Source organism: Pecten maximus, chromosome 1, assembly GCF_902652985.1.
Source record: "Pecten maximus chromosome 1, xPecMax1.1, whole genome shotgun sequence".
Taxonomy (NCBI): domain Eukaryota; kingdom Metazoa; phylum Mollusca; class Bivalvia; order Pectinida; family Pectinidae; genus Pecten; species Pecten maximus.
Genome location: NC_047015.1, coordinates 35882695 through 35907291, shown reverse-complemented (window position 1 = coordinate 35907291; position 24597 = coordinate 35882695). Strand labels below are relative to the sequence as shown.

The following is a 24597-nucleotide window of genomic DNA, read 5'->3' as shown; positions in this document are numbered from 1 at the left end:
GTCACTATGTAACAAGGATTGTCGGCGGCGGGCATGTGGCTTTGATGTTTAGAATCGTCTCAGATTCAAAACTTTGAAATTAGTGAGACGCCATTTTTGTTTTATATGCATAAGAAGCAAATCGGAACAGGTACGTGTTAATTTATATTGTGTTTCATCTGCTGTGCATATCTAACGAAAACTTGACTACGGAAGGTTTCACACAGGATTCCTACTCTCCATTTTCATACGGACTATTTTGAATACCAAGGATTTCGTATGTTGTTGTATTTGAGACAGCACGAGAGATTCGTAGGTGAATATTTACGTATTTTCCCCAAAGATGAATCTTGTGTGTGTGTGACAATTCAGTGGGATATGGAAAAAGAGAAACGTTGGATATATTTAAATATGTGTTGGGCCTTATATACACGCTTTGTTTATTATTGTCGTTAAAATGTTCTGCTCGAATTCCGGTGGTTGTGTGGATTCACACATTCCATAAGAAAGTTACAATTAGTACATGTTTTTTACTATGAACCTAAATTTGATTATTACCATTACCACATATAAAATGAAATATGTATTTTTGATGCGATTTGTCGGTTTTAATTGATTGATTTAATTGATCAGCAGGTGCTCGGTTTTATAATGGACATGAATCGTATATACCTTATTGATGCTAATCTCAGCTTTTCCTTGTTATGGTATATTGAATCTAGCGTAATACAGATAAACATTTTTTTTTGTTGAAGTTACAATTCTACAGAACTAGATATAAGTAATATTTCCGTGGTTTTTAAAAATATAACTTTGTAAATACAAAAATGCTCGGTAGTAGTGGAATATCTTGACAAATTATGTGAACGTTGGTATTTTGAGTTCAATAATAAATAACAATTAAATTATGATGAATTAATTGCTAATTGGACATTGATATGAACATGAATTAAAACCACAATAAATTCTTCATTTGAAACATTGTACAACAATGTTGATATACTTTCGTGCCTTTTCCCCTTCGTGGCCCCCAATATTTGCATAGGCCATAATGGCGGCCTCATGTCCTCTGTGTGGATTGTGGTAATACCGACCAATTTTACTCGTTTTCGCTATAAAAGGTGCTAATTTCGTGATGATTAAGCAAAGAAACGTAAGTATGGATGCATTTGCCAGTTTTTCAATCTATATTTATACATCAAACATACGTTTTATTCGAGATTTAACAATTCATTGTTTGTGTTGGGCTCTGCTTACAACGATGTGGGATTTCATTCAAAAAGAAAACGGGGTCATAAATTGGTGGAAAGCCAAGGTTTGATATCGGAATCGACGTGGTCTGAATGACCTATAAACAGTTACTAACATCTGAAAAATGAATATATGTATATAAAGGTAGAGTGAATTTTTATTGGATTCCTTCGTGGCATCCTAGTCCAAGACGTTTTCACATTTTTTGGATGAAGGAAAGAAAGTCTCTTGTCCATAAACACTACCTGTCCAGTTACTATACTTCGTCACTGTCCCAAATCGCAGAAAATATAAATATCATTAATATTTGTGACAAGATATATAATCATTTAAACCATGTACTATACAACCAAAACTGTTGTTGTTATATTAGGTATTACTGTTGGCTTACATAGGCCTAAATAACTGAACAGTGATGAAGTTTTTATAATTGGGTCAACAAGGAAACAATGCTTTTCATATTCATTAAAAATTGAAGCATTGAGAACTGAAAACTGTGTATGACATTGATTGTTTGTTATAGCAGACTAGAATTTACTAAGAAGTATTATTACAACTATAATGTATGTTTGAAATAATGAGTTCTTTAAATATCTGATCAATGCTTCATATTTCAGTCTCTGATATATATGCATTTGAATGTGTATTGAAGCAGTTTTGAATGCATCAAAATTTTATCAACTATTCACTTTTTCAGATGATGACTTGACACTCTGATCTCTTCGTTGGACCAGTACCATGTCTGCAAGATGACAAGCAAAGTACATCAGTTCCTCAACGAGTCGGGGGGCAGCAACTTTACAGAGTCCGCTACCCGGCCCCCAGTCTATGGCGAGGAAAATGAACTGGTTTCGAATGGAGGCGTCTCTACGCGGAGTAGCGGCTCACACAAAAGCCAGTTATCGAACAAAAGCCAGACATCCTCCAAGAGTATGGGGTCCAACCGAGGAGATTCCCCTGCTGTCACCCCCCGTCGGTCCAACAAAGATAAGTCCGCCCATTCAATGAGTGTAAGTTGTATAGACGATGACGACATGGCCCCACTGGGCTTCGAACCAGAGGGAAGTGCGTCAAGTTCGCCACCGTTCAATGAAAATAGTACTCCGTCTTTCATGAAATGGGCAGAGAATTTAAATTATTTGCTCGAGGATTTACAAGGTGTCGAGCAATTTCGGAACTTCCTGGACCAAGAAGGTCTGGGATCATATGCAGTGGAATTCTGGTTTGCATGCCAGGGTTTGAAAAAGAAGGATTCTGACGAGAGTATTGCCAATGTGATACGTGTGATTCATAAAAAGTATATTAAATCGGATAAACTGCCATGTATAAGTGAGTCTACGAAAAGGGATATACACGATAAGTTACAAAAACGTGTGAATCTCAATCGGGAGATTTTCGATGAGGCACAGACAGAGGTGGAACAAGATATGAGAAATAATACGTATCCATTATTTATCAAGTCTGATTTGTATGTGCAATATGTCCAGAAGGGTGGGGAGAGTCCTAAAAGCAGTAACACATCAAGTGGGTCCATTACGAGGCCAGTGTCTGTGGGACCTCTTCCAACGTTAATGGAGGACCAGGAACTTCAAACAAATGGGACTCACCTGTCCTCCTCTGTATGTGGACCCCCTATTAGTGGTAAATGTTCTAATGTGTCAAGATCAAGCCAAGGGGAAAGTTCTGGTGCTAAAAAACACTCCTCCGAAGCCTTTAGTAGGTAAGGATTGCTATTGGTTTATTAGATCTGTTGTTATTGTTGGAGTTTTACTTGCAGATTTGAATGTTGAACAGCCAACAACTCGGAAATTGTCATGGAATAGAGGTCATGTGACAGAACAGAAATGATCAGTCAAAGCTGAGGCAGTGAGATAAATTCTGCTGAAAGGATGGGGGCAAAATATAGGTCACAAGTTTATCGGTCAGAAATCGTACACATTTTTTTCCTCTTTTGTACCACAAATATGAAAAGAGACACAAGTAACATGCTAAGGTATTTACTGGGTTTAAGGAAAAACAAGATTTACCTTGATTGAAGAGTCCAGTGTATTGCTTTGTCTGAAGTTGGTATACATGCAATTTAAGATTTATCAGAATAGGGTTTGCACTATACTTCTGTAAGTGTAGTGTATGTACATACCACAGTACAGTTTGGAACAGTCTATAAAACATACAAACTGGCCATTATCCCAAAACTTAATAAATGTTTCTTTTATTAGAAGGTGCACTGTGTGACTTGGAGCCTAATCAAATGATCAGTCTTGTAGTACAATAGTAGAAACATATTTAATATACTTCAGTACACTTGTATTACGATCCGGATATGTTTCCATCCAAGATAAACAAAGTTGTGAGATGTTCTTTTTAAATGAACCGGATAGAATAATTTTTTGATACTGGTCAATAATGTTGTGTATTGTAGTACACATGATCCCATTTTATATGCATGTGAACAGGTAACAGACTACACGGTACTAAACCTATTAAACATGGATAACAATTTTATGTGATACATACGATATCGGAATATTTTTATCAATACATACTTTTTATGTGTTATACTTTTATAGAATACTTTTGTCGACAGTTTTATGTACTTTGATGGAAAACAGTAACTGGTGTTTGGGTAATTAAATAATTTATTTAAATGATGTTTAAATATACACCCTAACTAGGTCTTTGATAGTAGAAAGCTATCATAAGGCTTATTTTTTACATTGAAAGTATGATAAAATATATGTGCACATGATTTAGAAGACCTGTATCAATGGCAGGGCTTTGCCCAAGTGCTTTATTTGGCCGATAATGCCATTATGGGCACCATTCCAAATTGAAATTATTTCATATTTTAGCCAAATTCATAAAATTTGCAGTTAACTCCTGAAAATTTTCAAAAAGGACTGGTCCCAATCCAGTGAAAGGCTCTGAATGGGTTAAATTTCAGGGCAAGTTCGAGAAGTTGTTCAGCTTAATTGTAGTTTGCGTAGGACTGCCATAAGCAACAAAAGTGTTTTAGGTATGATTACTCTATCTAATATGTAAGTTGCAATCTTTGATATCCTAACTTTAGCAAATGTAGTCTACATCAACTTGTTACTTCATCAGAAACAGCATTAGAAAGATCAATGTTAACCTGATAGGCTTGCATCGATCCGATAAATCATGGCCATTAATTTGGCTGAAGTTGATATACCTTGCACTAGTCGAGGAGGTCACAGAAAATGCCCTACAATAATTCAGTAGCTACTCTGAAGAAAACTGTATACAGCTAGTTACATGGAGGGGCTTAATGGCTTGGGGCCATTGAGTACACTGGCCATGGTCTGTTCAATCAGCTGGCTTTGTCCTGTCCATAGCCTCGCCTCATTCCACCTGGGCAGTTCACAAGTGTGTGCTAATGACTTTTCATTGCTAAAGCATCATGTTTCACCTGTTTTGACCAACAGGACATATAGTAATATATATAGACAACAGGGAAAATATATGTACACAACTAGTTCGACATATGAACAATTAGGTACATTTCCTCATGAACATTATAAACGTGTAAATTTATTATTCTTCCATATTTAACTGGGAAAATTAACTTAAACCTTCTGACAGCCAATTAAACTCTCAAAGCTATTTTCACCTTTTTATGTATTACATTGGAAAATTGCCAAGCACTTGTGTTTGTTCAACATGATAAATTATTGAACAAAGTTGACATCAAAGCAAGTTGTGAAGTTAAAACGGAATAGGTATATGGCTCAGACGAATTCTGCGTAAGTACTTAAAGATTTTGTATTGTTGACCATAAGACTCGGAGAGGACACACTATTATCATTGATTCTCAAGTATTTTAGGTCTTTCTAGATCTGTTCCTCGTCCCCCTCCCCTACTGTTGGTATTATGTCACTAGCCATGTATTGTACTGGGAGCTGGCTTTGGCGACAGGTACCTGTCGGGGGAAACCACTCATAAGGCAGCACGCATGCTTGAGCCAGATCACACAAGCTTGATGATAGGTTCCACTTGGTTGATGAGAGGAATACCTTCAGAACAGTCCACATAGTAAATATTACAGGGAAATTGACTCGTCTCAACTTACGTTTCATCTATTTCATGTTTTTTGGGGAAGTAATCAAAACAGCTTTTCGTTTGTGGTTCTTTTCTTTTATGGAATGAAAGACAAAGTTCTCACTTTTGAACCAGGCAAGAATATTTTTCGTTGTCAAATTTCCTGGTAGTAACTTTCTATTTTAATTTTAAAATGTTTTTAATCATCAGGCGTGTAAAATAGGTTTTATTAGCTAATACTGTAACACTGCAAGCTGCATTAAAATGATGAATTTCATCCAATTAATTAACTGTAAAGCATTCAAAACATTAGTTTAAGGATTATTTTTGATAATTGGAGTAAAGCATGGTAATATTCCTAATGTTTATTGTAACAGTATCCCATTTATCCTTAAAACTAAAAAAAAAAACAAGTTTTGTCATAGTCCTGATTTCTGCCTGTGTATCCTATTACCCGAGATAGAATTTAAAAATGTTAAAGATCTCTGTAGGCTGAGCTCTTGCACTCACACACACACACAAAAGAGAGGGGATAAAAACCCAGCTCAATGTAGGTTAGTGCTTGAAGTGAGGGCACATACTTAGATGATAGGAGAATTCATGGTCTGATGGCTGCTTTGATCTGTGCCAGAGAGCACTTGAGGCTTTTGGTGGTAGGGCTTTACCACTGTTTCTCCAGTGTAGGTGCCCCCTCTACTCTCGACTGCCTACATGTACTTCAACATGTATAGTGTTCCTAATATCAAGATCTTTTGATCTAGCACACTAGCGTTTTGATTATAACTTAGGAAACACATTAGCTATTTGACTACAGTATTTTCTAGTACGGATATGGTTCTTTTGACTTCTAAAAAACAAGAAAGGAAAGTTTGTTTTTTAAAGCACATAGTTGGTTAAACTTAAAATTTATCCCAATATTGAACAATGTTTTAAATGTGAAGTTCCAAGTGGTAATGAAAAACACGAGGATCGTCAGTTGTTCAATTGTCCTTTTATAATAATGCGCTGTGTACTTCAACAGAATAAAATAGGCAGAAAGCTGTAACATGCTTGATCATAACAATATCCTATATTTTTGCTATCTACCTGTACATGTGCACCTGTGGGCATTGGTTCTATAGGGGCGTTGCCACACCCGACCTACATCATTCTTGATGCACATAATGTATGGGTTGTAGGTCCATTTGGTGATATAATTACAGTCATTATTGTAGAATTTCGCTGAACACAACAACGGTCCGACTTCACACTCTAATTATATACACACCAGTGTTTTGCCCACCCTACCTCAAATTCATTGCATATATTGTGTTCACTCAAGATACTGCAATTACAGGATTTTTTTTTACACTTTTATCATCTTACATGTATACCCACTGTGGCCTCAGAACATTTAATGTGTACATATCTGTGGGTTTGTAAAATTCTGAATTATTGCTTTGACCTGAATCTAGATTAATGATGATCATTTGAATCCATATTGGATTGAAGATTTTCTCTATAAAGATGTTTATAAAGCACCATAAGAAAATCATTTTTACTTTTGTGTTGATCTAGGAAAGAAATTATTCTATTATACATCAGAAAGTTTAATTAAGAAAGTGTTGTATTAACTTTTGTGAAAGCAATGGTGAATGCGTAATTAAAGCAGATTGTATCAAACATTTGATATGTATGTATTCTGTGTGAATGATTGATTGAAAAATTAATCTGATATACGTTACATTAATGATGTGGTTTATACTTTACCTATTGTTTCAATCTGCTCATGAATATTCATGTTATTTCTTGATTGTCAATGATATTGGCATCATGTGTTCAGCATGATTTAGTATAATTACTTCAATTCTATTTTGAGAAATGAACACTTTGTGATTATAATCTTTAAAAACCTTGAGTTATATTCATATTTCATAAACATGACCAAGACTATTATATTTAATTTATATGAATGATATTGAATCATGAATTATGAAATGTATGAACTGTGAGTGTTTGTTAAAATCATATTTCGGTATTTTTCAGTTTTCCCGTGCCGTTCGCCCCACGGACACCTTTGGCCCACCCTTACCATGTGTCATACGCGCCAGTATCAGCTCAGGACAGCGAGATACAGAGTTTGTCTAGTGATGCCTTGACTGACGACACCCGCTCAATCGACAGCAGTGTGTAAGTAATAAACCAAATTGATGATATTAGAAAATTCATGAATCAGTGGACTTTTATCATGCCCATACAGTAAGCATTTGTTTTTCTTATTTTTTAAATTATAATTTATGAGAGGGGGGGGGGGGGGCTTTGAAATGAGAATAACTTGGTTTCTTACATGCTATATCGCTTTAGTAACAGCAAGTCAAGTGCTAGAGGAATACCAGAGGGAAATTTCAAAATTTTGCGAAAATTCAATAAATCTGATTGCAAGAAAGATCTTCGCAACAAAGTTTCATAGTAATGTTAGTGTCTTATTTTTGGTGTATCTGTGGTGATGAAGCACAGAGGATAAAAATGCTGCTGCACACATGTAGAGATTGGTGTTAACGCTAGAGGCTTCTTCAGTCATAACACCTGAGCAGGCTGTGTAGAGACTGTTAACCGACAGGTACACAGTATTTTCAATTCATTTGAAATATGTATATTAAATAAATGAATGCAGCTGTGCAACCGGCCAATTTTGAACCCCTGAGGGAATATATGGACTCTGCTTTATCACAGTAAGGTAGAGTCCACTTTGTAATACCAGGGTTCACAGGATAACAAATTGTTCAGCTGACTTTCTTTCTATCATAGAAGCCTTCATATTGGTTTAAATGACAGAGTGAAAATGTAAACGGTGTCAAATTGATAAATGCACACAGGTATTCTGTTTCGTTTGATCAGCGATTTGGGAGATAGGGTTGGTCTAGGAGTCTAGAGTTGTATGTGTATACATCTCATTTAGGACATTGTGTACTTATTTCACCTAAAGTCTACAGCTAGGTGTGGGCTTAGGTTTATCAGTGTTACAACTTCACTTGAATTCCAGTTAAACTTCAAGTGATGTTCTCTGTGTAGTTATCTGTTGGAGAAATGTTATTTTGATCAAGAAAAGCCCAGTCGAAAAAATACGATATTTGAGACTTCTCCAGAAATAAAAGATATTGTCATAAATCATTATACTGGTTAATTTTTAACTTTTCAAATTTCCATTTAAATCCAGATTTAGGACCACACAATGTTTAAAATTAATATTTTCATTTCATTTCAACAAATTTTATTAACAAAATGGATGTGCTATATAATTAAGGATGAAATAACCGACTTGGCCGATAAAAATCTTCTATCAACCGGTTTAGATGGACAGGACATATTTAATGAAATTGACAAATATTATGTATTATCCGATTACCCTTACATATACAGTTGTTCAAAGAATTTGTCACTAACATGAAGTTCCTCATCATTCCCTCTGAAGTCTGGTTCCAATCCAATCACATGCTGGGAAAGTTACAGGATACACGTCAACAAATCTGTTTCATTTGCACTGAAAATAGTAGCTTTCGAGATGAAATAATTTTGTCGCATTGATCACTGACCCAGATAGTGACATCTCTGTGTACTTGTATAAAAAACACTCTATAGATATTTTCTTTCAAACATATTTTCAAAACCCTATTGAGACATACAGTGAGTTGATACACTTCTTGCTATTTCAAAGCATCAGTCTTGGCCTTTAACAGCAAGAGAACCTGTATTTTGCTTCAGCCATAATTTAATTATCTGAGTCAATCCTTGCTTGGGTAGGTTTTTGAAGGGGTTTATTGTTTTCGGAGCCTTTGATCCCTGCTTCGATGGCCCTTTGCTCCTACCCAATACAATCTTTTATGGGGATTTCCCTTTGAAGTATACCTGTGTTCCATCCAGCCTGCATTACCACTGAAAGCTTTGAAGAGGTTCGCTTAGACCTGTTAGGGGCCTCCCTTGGGGAAACTTACCTGTGATCCTAAGACATGTAAAATTCTCTCTAAAGATCCGACCCATTTGTGTGGTTTTATTTCAGATAGGAGCGAACGGTAATAAAATGCACCACCAGGCAGCTTTGACTTTACAGGGTTTTGAGAGAGAACTGAACGGGTTAAAAAGGAATATTTAATGAATTGACTGTTTGTTGTTTGCAAGAATCATTCAATACTTTTTATGGAATTAGGGAGGATGAAAGAGCTGAAATATGGAAATAAAAGGACTTAAAAAGAAAAAAGATCAAATACAATCCTGACCCTTTTTAATACAGGCCAAACACTTATTAGATATCTGGTTGTTTTTCTTGAACAGCATTGTGATTAATAGTATAATAATTACTGGTTTGACGAAAAAAATAAATGTGATGCACAGTGTTTGATCTGACCAGAGACTTCGAAGCCTGATATTCATACACACACAATGGCTGAGCTAAGTTAAGCACTGCCAATAATTAGTACTTGAGCCTTTGAACATCGGTTTAGCAGGGTCCTCATAACAGCTGTGCACATGTAGTGTAAATTAAGCTGAAAAGTTGGCTAATGACAGTGAACCAGTGACACAGAACAAACTATATGGAGGCAACAAGGCAGCAGGCTGAAAGTCCTTTGATGTCCAACCTCAAAGGATATTGTATGCTTACAAAACTGATATTTCCCCATGTTGTACATGTGTGTAGTCCGGGTGTGTTTGCCAAACAAACAGAACCTGAAATTGTTTAATAGCATTGGATGAATAACCAGTGTAGGCAGCCATGCATTAATCAATGGTCTAGGCTTTAGTACTAGTGGGTAGGCAGATAAAATTTGCATTAATGATGTCCAGACTGACCAATTCACAGATGTCCAGCACTGGACAATCAATAAAAGAATTTTCTTGGAACTTTCATTATATTGGCTTGCTTAATTTATTATTATTAATTAGCACAACAAAAAACATTTCTTTTTAACAAGAAATAGTTATATAAGCAATGTTGTAGGATATTTCATATTATTGACTGATAAAAAATATACATTATTGTTTTTTGTTTTGTTTTACAGTGACAATGATAAGATGTGGAAAAGGCAACGCAGGGCGATGCGCAAACGGGCAGAACAAAATCGGGAGAGTGGAATTCATCAACAATTTATACCTGTATGTATAAAGTCTACCTAATTCCTCCACCCTTCAATCAATTTATAATTAGTGCACAACTACAAGTATATGCATCTGAGCCCATTTGCATTGTGAAGTTACAATTTCCTGCCAGTATTCCTGCCTCTCGGTTCTCCTTAGGTGTTGTCTACTCCTTTAATTGTTTACCTACCACAATATTTCTCGTCAGCATAGGCCCCTATTTACCTCTCCAGTGCATCTGGGTCTTGTTTAAAGAGAAACATTAATTACTCGGTTACCCAACAATTTGAAACCTTACCTATGAAAATGCATTTTTTTTCACCAAGTTTTAAAGATAGTTTTTCTGCTTGGAGATACAACATCTCTTTACACATAAAACCATGTACCTAAAAGAAAGTCTTTAATTAGTTTACCCTCTCTTCTTTAGTGTAAATCAAACAACTTTTCAACTCTTTCAGATCTGTTAGGGTTTCAAAAAATAAAAGTATGAATTTAAAAAAAAAATAGACACACCCTTACTGGCATTTCAAGTGTATCACAGCTGTTGGTTCACAGGCCTGGGTCGCTAGTTATGTAGATAGTTGAAAGTGAAGTCAAAGAAAGACAGCCTTTTGTGGTTCTCTTTCATGTCGGTCACAGTCATCACTTGAATGTTTGTAGGAAACATTTTACCTGCATATTTCATAATGTATCGAGTGCTTCATCACTTGCCCTGTCCTGTTCAGGCGTTTAGAACAAGGGAGAACAAGGCTGAACGCACCTTAGAAGCTTCACTTACACAATCGAGGATATCAGTGGGTTGTTTTTACATGTTGTGTTGTTTAATTAATAATACACACACTTGTTTTTCATTGTTACCCTGTATTCACGGATGTAAGGAAGTACATGCTTTTCATGTATGTTTTTTTTAAAGATCTGTAGAGATAAAAACAAAGAAACAAAAGGAAAGTAAAAAGGTCCATCATAGCTTTCTGTATAAATATGACATGTCACATGTTGCTTTACAGGTATATTTGATCTTAGTCCTGTGTAGAAATGAATCCCCTTTGTGATTTCAAAATAAACAACAGTTCCTAACGACTGGAACAGTTTGTAATCAAGGAACATAAATTTTGCAACCGTTTAAAAAATTAATGAACACATCTTTCAGTCTTTTTGATGGGCTGCAATAATTCTTTCATTTGATCCATTATAAATAAACCTACCCATAGCAAGTTCAAATAAAAAGTGCATGTACAAAACATCCTGGAGGATATACACTTTCAGAAACAATCTGACGACAACAAAGACTTTAAAACAAGCTTTGATGGCTCAGGTTGATTTGTATCATGTTTGTGTGCTCAAAGGCTGTTTTCATAGTTGATATATAGGGGCATAAAGGCTTCAGAGAGCATGACATCCCTATAGACAAAAGGCATTGAGGTGTTTGATATATATTCATATACAATTTACAAACACTGGGCCTATCCTGGTCCCCGTCTGGTCATCAAATTCCTTTTTGTTTAAAGCCTTTTATCTAATTTCTTTTGTTTTAACTTGCATCATTTTCAAAGTGTAGTGATTATTTTTATCAACCAAAATTAATTGCCCGAGTTTGGATTAGATATGATCATGTATAGATATGTGCATTAGGCTATACAAATTTGAGATAATGGCTACAAAAACTTGGAACCCATTGTGAGCGTGCTAACAATACTGCAGATGTATATGTCCATATTTCTGATTAAGGGGAATACAACATAAAAAGACTATGTTTGACAGAAGGTTTTCATCTCTCAGTTTATATAAAATGTTATGCCTGTTTTGCAGCGTACACAAAGAGCACCAAAGGACTCCAACATTGCTGAAGTAAACCCTAAAAAGTTTGCGGCTATGTTGATTGAGAAACTGGAGAGAGTTTTGAAGGAGCGAGAGAAAGAAGAAAAACTAAATGAATCTATGAGTAGGATATTAGAGGTAATGCTTTTAACAATATTTAGTTCTAAAACGTAAGAATGAAGTCATTTGTATTAATTGGATCATATTATAGACTTGGAGTAATATTTATCATACTATTCTTTATCTTGGGTGCTATTGGAGATGGTGAAAAAGAAGTATAGCTTGACAACATTATTACTTGTCTCCCAAAATGATCTTTAACAAGATCTTTTTCTATGTAATGGTAAAGCAATTGAGTAGGAAAATGTATGATTATTTATTTAATTTTAATATGGTTACACTGATAATGTATTATTTTTCATTTGCAGTCGGACCTGGAAGAAGGGGATAGGTCAATTTTAAATAGGTCAGTGGATCGGTCAATTGATCGACCAGAAAGACTTGATCGATCTATAGAACGTTCTATAGATCGGTCAATAGATCGATCAATGGATCGGTCAATAGACAGGTTAGACCGATCACTTGATCGGTCGGCAATGTTGAGGAACACATCCTCTGCTACCTCTATGCCTTTAATGACATCTGCTGTGATAATGGACGATGACAATCCGAATAGCATTCTGGAGGAACATGTGTCCCGAATATGGGAGAGCTCTGCTCAACAAACACCCACTCGGTCACCTGGACGACAGTCACCGTCGTTAAAGAGATCGGCAGCCGATCGTAAGTCGTCGGCTAATCAGACATTACCCTTGCCCAACACCTTGCCATCTTCAGTGCACAACAAATCATTTCACAAGAAACGTCCAGACTATCATTCCTCATTTGACAGTGGAATGGGAGAGGACAAACCGTCTGTGGAAACACATCGTCACATCCACCATCACCATCATCACCATCATTCTCGTGACCCTAAGTCCAAGACATATATTGAAATCGAGGCTCAACAACATGTGAGTTGTTGGCCTGGTGATGTGAATTCTAGTGCGCGTGGACATGGGTCAGGAAATAGTGAAACTAATAATACAGATAGGGGTCGGACTACACGTCGTGCTAATCGTAAACATTCGGATACAAGCAGCAACATTGACAGTGGAATCAGCATGATTGAGTCCATATCTCCGATGGCTGTGCCAAATGCTCTGGATCCTTCAACAGAAAAGTAAGTACGAAATAAGATCATAATTTCATTCTTTGTTCAAGCGCAGCATTATGTCCACAAAAAGAGAACTATCCTATGTTACAATATTTAGGCCAAGATCTAACAAGGGTGTTGTGAGTGGTTCTATACAAGTCCTTTTATATGTTTCTTGTTGTTTCTTGTTAAGAAACACTAATTATCGATGCTTTTATTGATCATTAAATGCCTATCAAAATATATTGATGCTTATTCAGCAAAAGATAAGATTTTTTCTTGGATTTGCTTATCTATTTGTCATGTGTTTGTTTAAAATTACTAAGACTCGTATATCTTAAGCACACAGAGTAGCTAATCAGACTTATAATCATGTTAAATGCTTTTAAAACAGTTTTAAGTTAGATAGTCCTATGTAGGGGAGGTAAATCTGTATCTTGGTAAAGGGAAACCCGAAGTTCTGAAGGGGTAATTTTTTTTTTTTTTTTTGTAATTTAAGCAATGTAAATCGGCCCCTGGGTATTATTAACACTAGCTATAATGTATAATGTATGTTTTGGTGAGCAGATAAAATAAGAGTCTGTCATGTAAGGGAGGTAATTCAGCCCCTTGCAGACAAAGACGAAAGAAGGGTTTACTACCAACTATAGAATAAGGATGATACAATGTAGACTGTGGCATGTTACAACATGTTAGACAGAATGTGGTGTTTATATTGAATAATTTAAGTCTGGGCAAACCTTACTGTGGGCTTCAAAGTAAACATGGCCCTTTGATGTATGTAGCAGTCCAGGGCCTCCTCTGTAACAAACCCAATGGTTCTACAGATTCAGGATTTTCTGATAAAAGGAATCTGTAAAAATTACTGGGGGCACACATACAGGCTTTCAGCAGTTAGGGTAGATCAAAGATCTTCTTATCATATTAGAAACACCAACATTTGAATGTCATCCACAGCTTGGCGAGAATCCCTGCTGAGGGAGATACAGTCTCACATCTGTTACATAAATCTTACTTCACAACTAGCCCAAGCTCCAATCTCGCCCCCATTGTGACTGTTAATTAAGAAATCACTCAGCCCTTCATCAGTTGGTCCAGCACCAGTTATCAATCACTTTGTCATTTTATCAAAAATGGATATTTTTATCTTACGTTTTGTAAAATTGTTTGTATTGATTTCTTTTTATGTTGGATTGTCTTTCGGCTTATTACATTTGGTGACAAGTTCTTGTTCCTGTTAATGTAAATCTCCTCTATCTTCCATAATATGGTATGCGGTCTGTTCTGTTGTATTTACTATTCAAACGATGATTTGAATTTTGATTGTTTTAATTTTTTTTTCAATTTGCAAAAATCATTTTATAATTTATAGTATTGTTGTCATTACAAAAAAGATGTTTTTTCCCCATTACATATTTGAAAATAGGGATTTTTTTTAACGTTTATAAATGTATTAAGTGTGCGATTATGACTAAAAATAACTCTTTGAAAAGTGCTATAAAAAGGTAATCCCATATAATAAAGGAATTAAAGGTTTGTAACAGTTCACAGAAAATTTTTAAAGAAGATTTATTACTTTATTTAGTGTTGACTTGACTTAATGGTATCTAGATATATTTACAGATGTGTTCAGATATTGACTTTTAATCTTGATGTGTACAGTGAAGGGTTAGATAGTCAATCTTATTCACCAGATAATTTAATCAGAGAGGGGGGAAACTTCAGACCACTAATATGATTTCTGTTGTCTTAATTTCCCCTGTAATCCTGGCTTGCTAAAGATTCAAATACACTGGAAAATGAACCGGTCTGAAAAATTGAAACATGTATTGGGACCTGGGTCTTTGATCTAGGGGAGATAAATTGTTGGCTGTAATTGATCATGAATAGTCCTTAATTATCCCTATCCCATTTCAAAAGGCTGCTTTTTGTATAGGGCACAATGGAAAGTTATGGGGTAAAGCCTTTGAAGGAATTTGAGTGTGGTAGCTCTTGCTAGGGAGAGCATCTGTTAGGGCTAGCATTTGGCCATACAGCCAGCAGGCTTCTGTGAGACTCTAGGATCAGTAGCCTGTGCTGAAATCGGACCATGCATCAAAGGGCCACATCCCCCAGTGCTGGCAGCTTCCCTGCCATGTATCATTTGGTACGGCATCAGGTTATAAATAGCAAATAAATGAAAAAAGAAAAGGGAGGGCTTTGAAAATGATGGTTGCTTCGAAGTACTGGCAGCCCAGGGCTTGCTAATTATTATCATGATGATTGTAAGATGTTGGAACACTGTGTCTATCTTGTGTTTACAAGCCTGATTCACTTTATACAAGTCTGTTCACCAGCTTTGAAGTATAAAAGAGTGGGGAAATAAGGAAGGATGGTAAGCAAAAGAAATGAAAAAAAAATCATTTGTTTGAAGATCTTTTATTTTCTTGCGTTTTAAAAGAAATAATAAATCTTAAATTAATCATATGCGAGACTTGAAATGTCAGATTTTAAAATATACTATGAAACAATTTGATCCATCATTAAATAGAAAAGTACTTGTTAACTAATAACATGAGGCTATAACTAAGGCGTAGGGAATTGACACTATTTAAGCTACATCTGTCTCCTTTAGCACTTTACAAATTACACTGTTAGAAATTAGCAAGCATGCCTGTCATAGTTCTTAGAGTAAGGGAATACGCTGGCACAGAGGTAGGAGGGACTTCTCATCAACTCCAGTACTGGAGGCACAAGATACTACAATCTATGAGGGCCACCAGACCCTCTACAATTTGTACCACACAGAAAGCCGATACATACCAAGGCTCAGTTTTTTCCTCCACTATAATCTTTTTTATTTGGTTGAGTTGGAGGAGAGGAGCGTTTCTGAAGTGATCAAACATAGCTTTAAATTCCTCCATATGGCAGTGTATCTCCTAGCGATGTCTGAATGCACATGTACTTTGCAGTACCCATGTATTGTCAGTGTTTCCACTGATGAAATAAGCTATTGAGCCGACACCCAACACAAAAAGGAAAATGATGGACAGACTCTTTCACTGGGGCTTGTGATTTCCAATGTTCCCCATAATTACACCGGGAGATAATAACAGGGCACAATTTTACATGGTGGAACAGTAACATAATTTCTATCGCTCTTCCTTTTTTTCCCTCTTTCATCTCGATTATGCTTAACTTCATCATCTACTTATTAATGAATCACACACCCAATCTTTTTATTAAACACCCAGCAGCTTTTAATGCTCACCATGAAAATGTAAAAGCTCTTAATTTGTAGCTTTCCAGCTATGTTCCAAAAATAGGAGAGTCAGAAGGGTTAAGTTTAATTTTGATAACACAGAAAAAACAACTTCTGCCATATGTACCTCTGTTTCCCCTTACTTCGTTATTGTTTCTCCCAGTCCTTGATTTGCTGTTTTGTATAAGCCAGCAAACATGTTTAAGTGCATGTAGGAGAGGTTCTATAAATAAGGCACTTTCTGTTTGTTGGAAAAGAAACAAAACCGCACATTCATGCATTGAAACTTTCCACATGTTGTAGGAGGTAATCAGAAAGTCATAACTTGCCTGAAAACTGCGTTTAGATATAATAATAACCATAAAGAAATAATTGGATATGAATGAAGACGATAGAATGGTCCGATTATGTTATTAGAATGTTGTACACTCTCGACTCTGAGTATAGATACAAGACTCCTGCACGCTACTCTGCAATAAGATGGACACAATCTCAACAAAACCTGTCAACCTTTACAAACATGACTTGACACAAAATAAAATTTGATAACACAGCCCTGCAAGGGCACAAGCCTATCATAGAGAGTTCTTTTGTTTGTCTTTTATTGTTTAATCAGCCCCTAGAGGGACAGATAATGATAAAGCAGGGTCATGTCCATTGCCGTGGGTAATTAAGGGTCTTTATTTTTTTGCCCGTTCTAGATAAAACTTTTATGAACAGAAAGCAGACAAAAAAAATCATAATGAATTTTTTTTTATATTTTAGTTTCGATAAATGAAATCATAAATTATGGAGTCTCTACTAGCTTAAATTGATAAGAAGAAAAATATAGCATGAGATTTGGTGAATTCTGTTCACTGATAATTTTGATAATGCTAAGAAACTGGCCTAAAGTTGACATTCCAGTCTGAGTGTATGATAAGAGATAGATATCACTTCAATAACAGTCTCATTCAAGTGCATGATAAAGAAACGATGTTAATGTGACAGTGGCCCATTTCTTATCTCCAAATCATACCAACATGTCTAGTGGTAAGGGTTTAAGAGTGGGCTTCTCCAAGATTCACATCATTGATAGGTTGACCACAGGGACTTGAATATTTTTTATCCATTACAGACGTTCCATGTATCTTTAGTAAGCAATCATGATAGGATGACCATAAGGACATTTTCTTATCAAGTATAGACACTTTATGTATTGTTTGTATGCTTACTTGACATTGTAATGGTTGTGCGTATTAGTAATATTTACCAATGTTTCGTGTTTTTACAGGGTTCTTAGCTGGATGCGAGACAACTCCTGGGACAGCGAACACGTCAGTAGTGGTGCGACAGGCAGCACTGATACTGAACGTACAGGCGGGTCCCACAAACGCTTCCGGTCAGGTGCTTCCACCACAACACCTACTCCCCACAAGCAAGGGTGAGCAACTCAATATCTTATCGTGCAAATTCAAAACACTCTACTCATATGAACCTTCATATTTTAAGGTGAAATCTGAAACAAAACAGAACTTTTGACGTTTTAATGATTTTGTAGGGGTTGTGGAAAAATTAAAATCTGTTATCATTAGTAATTTAAGAAGTCTTGAAATACTGTTCCAGTGGTCAGATAAGTACTCTGAATGTCACAAGATTATGGCAAGATTTGATATGATATAATAATTCTGATATCACCAGATCTAACAAGAAGTCAACAGCTCATGGTTCTAGTCGGTCAGCATCTGTGGAGAGGACGGGAATGATGCAGCCTTGGATGACGATGGCTGGTCAGGCACTACCCACTCAGCCATTTGTCCAAGATCCATCCATGCCCCTCCCCACACCACCCAACACCACTGTCCAGCTGGAGGAAGCCAAGCGCAGGCTAGAGGAGTCGCACATCGTACCTGTCAAGTCAAAGTAAGAACCGTATCCACATACCTAGGTTACCTAACCTAATGGTCACTAGTTGAACCAAAGAGAAAAACAGTGTAAATGATCAGAGAAAATATATCTCCTTATTAATCCAGTGAAAATTTGTACAAATAAATGATACATGGAATTTTGGTCATAACCAGTACATGTAAAACAATTATCAGAATGTTTATCATAGTACACTAAATATTAACAGGGGGTGTAGCTAAGGTCAACAGAGATCTAGTGTGGTGAATGTAAGAAATAAGGAATTCTGATTTGTAAACTGTCTTTACTCATTGTGAACCTTTGTTTTATAGATCCTTCACTGGGGTTCCAACTAAGGAGAAGAAGGGAGCCATGTTCATTTCACAGAGCATGTCATCTGCTAGACCCACCCTCCCGACAACGCGCACTGTGCCTAGTGACCTTGACCTTTCTGCTGCGGAAGCAACAGTTGCCAGTAACACCACCGAGTATGTATGACCTTTGACTTCTCCAATTGTGCAAGATTTTGTTTTCTTAAGCATTGAAGATTTTCTTTAATTTTGTCATTGGGAGAGTGCATTGCTTATATTTAGGGGAAATCTTTTCTAAATTATCAATGTTTTATATAAATGCCGTACATCAAGGTCCCCTGGATGTTTCACAATTGTGTATTGTCCTTTATGTCATCATATTCAATGGTATAAAATTCAGTATGTTGAGGTGAATGCTGTCCGTTTGTGTGCAAACAGGATATTTAAGTACCAACAGGGAGGGTGGCTTTTCGTAGCTAATTCTTACAGTATGAATATGTTTAATTCATGTTTCGGTTTTTGTTTGTGTTAAGGAAAAAGGGAAGTAAGAAATCCTCATCCAGCAGTGCCAACACCTCTGGGTCAGCACCCTCAGGGACCAGCGCTTCCACGCCTGCTGCCACAACAGAGGGAGGAGAGGTCATTATAGGATATTTCTTTTGTGGGGAGCCTATCCCTTACCGTCATACTGTACACGGGACACACGTCACCCTTGCACAATTTAAACATCTCATCGGCCGCCGAGGCAACTTCAAGTAAGTATACTGCCATCGCATGTTATGGGTGAGAAGTGCCATTTGTTATTAGGGCGATATTTACGTGCAAGATTTTCTTTAATCGGGATTGGTTGTTTGGGTTTTGTAGAAAGTTGTTGAAAATGTGGGATAATGTATTAAATGGTGTAGGTTTGTTTGAAGTTCTTCCCAAAACCGGCCACTAAAGCAGGCAGTCACACACAGTTTCTCTATGCTTAGCCAAGTTAGTGACCTAGGACGTTTTGAGGTCTTTGACATTTGACAGAGGTGGTAGTAAAAAGAGCTTTCTTAAAAGTGTTGGGAATTTGTGGTTGGAACAAATATCTCTCTGTGTTTGAAACATTTTCAAAGGAAGAGATAATAACATTGAAAACCACAATTTTTTTCTGAGAAAAAACAAATTAAACACTTGAATGCATGTTGATCTTTGCTCATTTAATGCTGTAGAAATCCTCCAGATTTTGATATCAACTTTCAAGAAAGAAGCTTTTCTATTTGATTTGAGTGATTTGGGAAGTGTATATGGATTCTCCTTGTATGGATAGATTATCATCTCTGATTTTGTCAATATGATTAAGTTGGGTGGGTGAAGTACAAATCAATGGTGATAGAAGGTTTACCCTTTTCCCCCTTCGGCTTCCCCCTTCCCCCTAAAAGGAAACATGAACACACTGCATATACATGAAGTGAGGAAAAGGGGAGTGGGGGTTATTTACAGAAAACACCTTTGTATGGGGAGGTTGTATAAAGGAAGTGTGAAGTACCTACACCTTTCTGTGTTAAATAGGACCTTCAGTCATCAACTGCTGCACAGCGATTGAGAGTTTTGACACCATTTATTAGTGTATTCCTTTTGAAATCCCACTGTCTGGTTAGGAAGGGAGGGTTGTTGCAGGGGATGATTAAAGGAAAGAGGAAGATGAAAGAAGGTCTCGCCACATTCCCCTGGCAAGATATACCCTAAAGACCCTCTACTTTAAAGCTTGCCTATCACTGTATTATAATGTGGCCAACAATTTAATACTAAGGAAATTAGGCAGGAATGAGAATTAGTTATAACAAGATATACAGAGAGTAGTTATGAGCTTGTCGTTACTGCAGTTTGGATTGTACAGAGAGTAGTTAGTGTTATGAGCTTGTCGTTACTGTAGTTCGCTACATTGAGACAGAATTGCCTCTGATGTAAGAATATACTACAAAGTTGTACCAGGTAATTGTATCATTAAATAACCTGGTGTTACAAGAGTTAGGTAAAACACTGGCCTGGCATCCCAGCACATTTATATTAAGGCAGATTGAGACTCCACCAAACTTTTTGTGTCAATAGGGTTTTCATAAGTACCAGGGGCAGTGAGAATCGAATGTTCACAACAGCAGAAAATCGGTGCTCATGCACTAAGGCTGGCTAATTCTGATTTGTACCAGTCCAAGTATATTTTTATTAAACTTTACTACATTTACATTAAAAAACATCAGTTTTTTACCAGGGTAATTAATTATAAGAGTTGATGCCCCATCTGAGAAAAAAAGTGAAGGACTTTTTTTTTTTTTTTTAGAAGTTTTACTAAAATGTTTTTAACTCTTGTATCTTGCAGGTTTTTCTTCAAAAAGTTGAGTAATGAATTTGAAAGTGAAGTTGTTTTCGAGGAAATCCGCGACGACAATGAGATGCTTCCATTGTGGGAAGGAAAGATTGTGGCCAAAGTGGAGAAAGTGGATTAAAAGACAGAGCAAATGTTAAAAAAATGTTTTCGGACGACTAAGAACAAAAGAATGAAAATTTCATGACATTTTTTTGTCCTGGAAAAAAAAGGTTAAATATTCAAAGAAGTTTGTAATTAAGCATGTAAATAAGTGTGTATATATAAATATATATATGTGTATACATGTGTACGACTGTGACTTAAGAGGGAGAAGTGTCAATAGGTATGTGTGTATGATCAAACGATAACTGCTGACTCAGGGGAATTTGTTGGACTGTAGCTAAAATGTAGCCATGAATTTGGCTACAATGTAGAGGACATTGTCCTTGACCTTTAGGTAACGGACAGATGACCTTAACCTTAATGATATTGAAAAGAGAAATAGTTTTGGGATTGCGATTATATTTTGGGAAAGGATAAAAAAAAATCTGAATATTTTCATTTAATTACAAGGAAAAAAACCATGGATTAATTAAAAAAGAAATCTTCAAGTTTTAATATTTTTGATTATGAAAAATTGGTGAAAGAAATTATGAAAATTACAAGAGTTTGCATGTGATGTGCAAGTCTGTTAAATTTACGTTTTATAGTGTATGCATGGAGACCAATTAAGAAAATGGTATTCGTTGCCAAGTTTTAAAATTATTTTTAAGATGACTGACTTTTAAGAAAGATGTGTTTAACTTGCATAAGATATACCAAAGATTTTGAAATTAAGATATCAAGACATATATTATTGTGCATCAATCATCATTTCATTTAGTGAAAAAATTGTATCATTATTATTTCATTGAATCTGTTCATTAGATGAAGCGAGTGTTTTCAAGGTCCAAGTTTTCAGTACATCTCTGACTTTGATCTGAAATCCCTCATCAAAAGGATGTTGTATTATATTGTAATTATTTCTCTTGTGTTAATTTATGAACTTAGTGCTACTTCTCTTGTTAGTACTTAAAATTAATAGTTATATATGTGTACAATTCATACTCTTACTGCTGAGCCTGAATGGTCACGTTACAAATCACTTTTCCTCCTTCAAGATTTGCATAATTAAAAAAAATATCCTTATTTAAATTATATTAAATTGGTGTCCCGCCACCCGCAACTACTAAAATTTATTAGATCTATCATAACGTCATTTGAAAAAAATAGTTAGAAGATATTTATTTTCCTGTTAGATCATAATGGTTTTGTTTTGTAGACTACTAGATGCAAGACTGATATTATGTGTAAAACCTCCTTTTTTTAGTATAAAAACTATCCTCTACTTTAGAGCTTTACCGGTACTGAAATATTTATTTTGATTTGCATTCTAATATTCCTTTATGCATAACAGAATCTTATTGCCTCCATACTTCAAAAATGTCTCTTGTAGGGACTAATCTATGTTAAATTCTTTATTCTTCATTTATTAATACCATGTGCACCTTTATCTTCTTGTTCTGAGAATATTCCTACTTTCCATATTCAAAAGCTTTGTTAAATTACCAAAATTATGCAGATAATTAATTACAATGGGCTCACCAACATTTTCAAAATGTAGTAATGATTGGTCCCTATTTCATCAGACATTTCTAAGTGCACCCAGAATGCCACTGAAAAAAAGATATTTCCAAAATAACAAATGGCTTCTCATGTATATTTTATATGGTACTTGTACAAAATTGTAAAAATAAACTTGGTTGTTAATTTTAGTAGGTAAAGCCCCAGGTGACAAGGGCTGCTGATTCAGCTACTAGAATTCTATTTATTTATTTTATCGTCCCTTCTCAGTAAATGCATTTTGTCAAATCAGGAAGTTTTGGTTGTGATTGTGGCGGCGACCTCCTGTTGACCTTGACATTGTTAACAGACTGTGGCATTATTTATACAGTTGACTGCCATTTTAACAGTAATTTCACTTTGATGGGCCAATACTTTTATTCTGTAATAACTGGGCATTTTAATACATAGTTTTAATTAATGAAATATATTGAATGTTAATGAAATAAAGTTCATTTCTCTATTTGTAATTTATTTATGGTACAAGTGTACTTAGGTTTTTCCGATGAGTTCAATCTTTCTAGGGGAAGGTAAATACAAATAAAAACTTTTATTTCAAAGGAGACAGAAATCAAAAAAGTAGTTTTTCTACCACTTGAAAGTCATAACAGGGTAAATTCTTTCATCTGAAAAATTGTTGTTGTGACCTGTCAGAAAAAAATCAAGATATCTTCTCTGTGAGACCAAACTCTCACTTTTGAACATTGTAAATAATATAATTAACAATAATTATTTTATTGACATGTCCAAACATTGTTCTGTTTTGGTTCATATTTCACTAATTAGTTCAACATTTCCATATGTAATGAATAGTTACAGTCAATAAAATTTTGTACTATAACAAATATTTTACGAAGGACTTGTGTGTTCTTGTTTTTATGGAAACATTCCAGCTGTTTTGAACAATCAAACATCTTACTGGTTAATGAAGATGGAAACTGAAGCCAATACATGCTGCTGAGCAGGTCGAGTTTCACGAAAATTTCTTGTACTAAAAACCAAAAACAAAAAAACACTGGACAAAACACAAATACTGGTGTAAATGTAAACTGTTTAATTGCAAAACAACTGTTATTTCAACATCTTTTCATCATGCTTGTTGGCTCCGATGGAAGAATGCGAGGAATTTTTCTGTGGGAGAAAACCCACGTGGTCAGGCAGGTGACACTGTACCTTTACTGGTGTAAACAAGAGGCCCAGAGGGCCTGTATCTCTCACCTGGATTTCATGAGCCCATAGTAATGCTACCAGGCTAATATGAGCAATATCCATTGCTCGGTTTCAGAGAAGTCGTTTATATCAATATAGCCCAATTGACCACATTTGGCCCCGCCCCTCAGGCCCCCGGGGGGTCAGCCCCATCATTTGTACAATTTTGAATCCCCACCCGACTGATGCTACCAGATAAATATGAGCTCGGTTTCAGAGAAGAAGTCGTTTATATCAATATAGCCCAATTGACAACATTTGGCCACGCCCCTGGGGGGTCAGCCCCATCATTTGTACAATTTTGAATCCCCACACGACAGTGATGCTACCAGATAAATATGAGCAATATCCATAGCTCGATTTCAGAGAAGAAGTCGTTTATATCAATATAGCCCAATTGACCACATTTGGCCCCGCCCCTCAGGCCCCTGGGGGTTCAGCCCCATCATTTGTACAAATTCGAATCACCACCCAACAGTGATGCTACCAGGCAAATATAAGCAATATCCATTGCTCGGTTTTAGAGAAGAAGTCGTTAATA

General features: G+C 35.9%; 1 protein-coding gene across 3 annotated transcripts; it reads left to right on the top strand.

Moving 5' to 3' along the window:
• LOC117332048 (axin-1-like) lies at nucleotides 1-23703 on the top strand. Of its 3 annotated transcripts, none has more exons than XM_033890959.1 (11): nucleotides 1-130; nucleotides 1928-2950; nucleotides 7315-7458; nucleotides 10323-10416; nucleotides 12208-12354; nucleotides 12645-13438; nucleotides 17926-18075; nucleotides 18333-18554; nucleotides 18869-19024; nucleotides 19381-19602; nucleotides 21198-23703. In XM_033890959.1, the coding sequence occupies exons 2-11, from the start codon at nucleotides 1980-1982 to the stop codon at nucleotides 21322-21324; spliced, it is 3027 nt and encodes a 1008-aa protein (XP_033746850.1). In that variant the 5' UTR covers nucleotides 1-130; nucleotides 1928-1979; the 3' UTR covers nucleotides 21325-23703. The 3 variants fall into 3 exon arrangements, with proteins under 3 accessions (XP_033746850.1, XP_033746852.1, XP_033746851.1); XM_033890961.1 differs by lacking the exon at nucleotides 1-130 and adding an exon at nucleotides 170-295; XM_033890960.1 differs by lacking the exon at nucleotides 1-130 and adding an exon at nucleotides 1025-1132.
• The last annotated feature ends 894 nt before the right edge of the window (nucleotides 23704-24597 follow it).

Coding starts and splice junctions, on each gene's coding strand:
- LOC117332048 (XM_033890959.1), top strand. CDS start 1,980: ATGACAAGCAAAGTACATCAGTTCCTCAACGAGTCGGGGGGCAGCAAC. Junction 13,439..17,925: donor CTGGATCCTTCAACAGAAAA/GTAAGTACGAAA, acceptor GTGTTTTTACAG/GGTTCTTAGCTGGATGCGAG. Junction 18,076..18,332: donor CCTACTCCCCACAAGCAAGG/GTGAGCAACTCA, acceptor TGATATCACCAG/ATCTAACAAGAAGTCAACAG.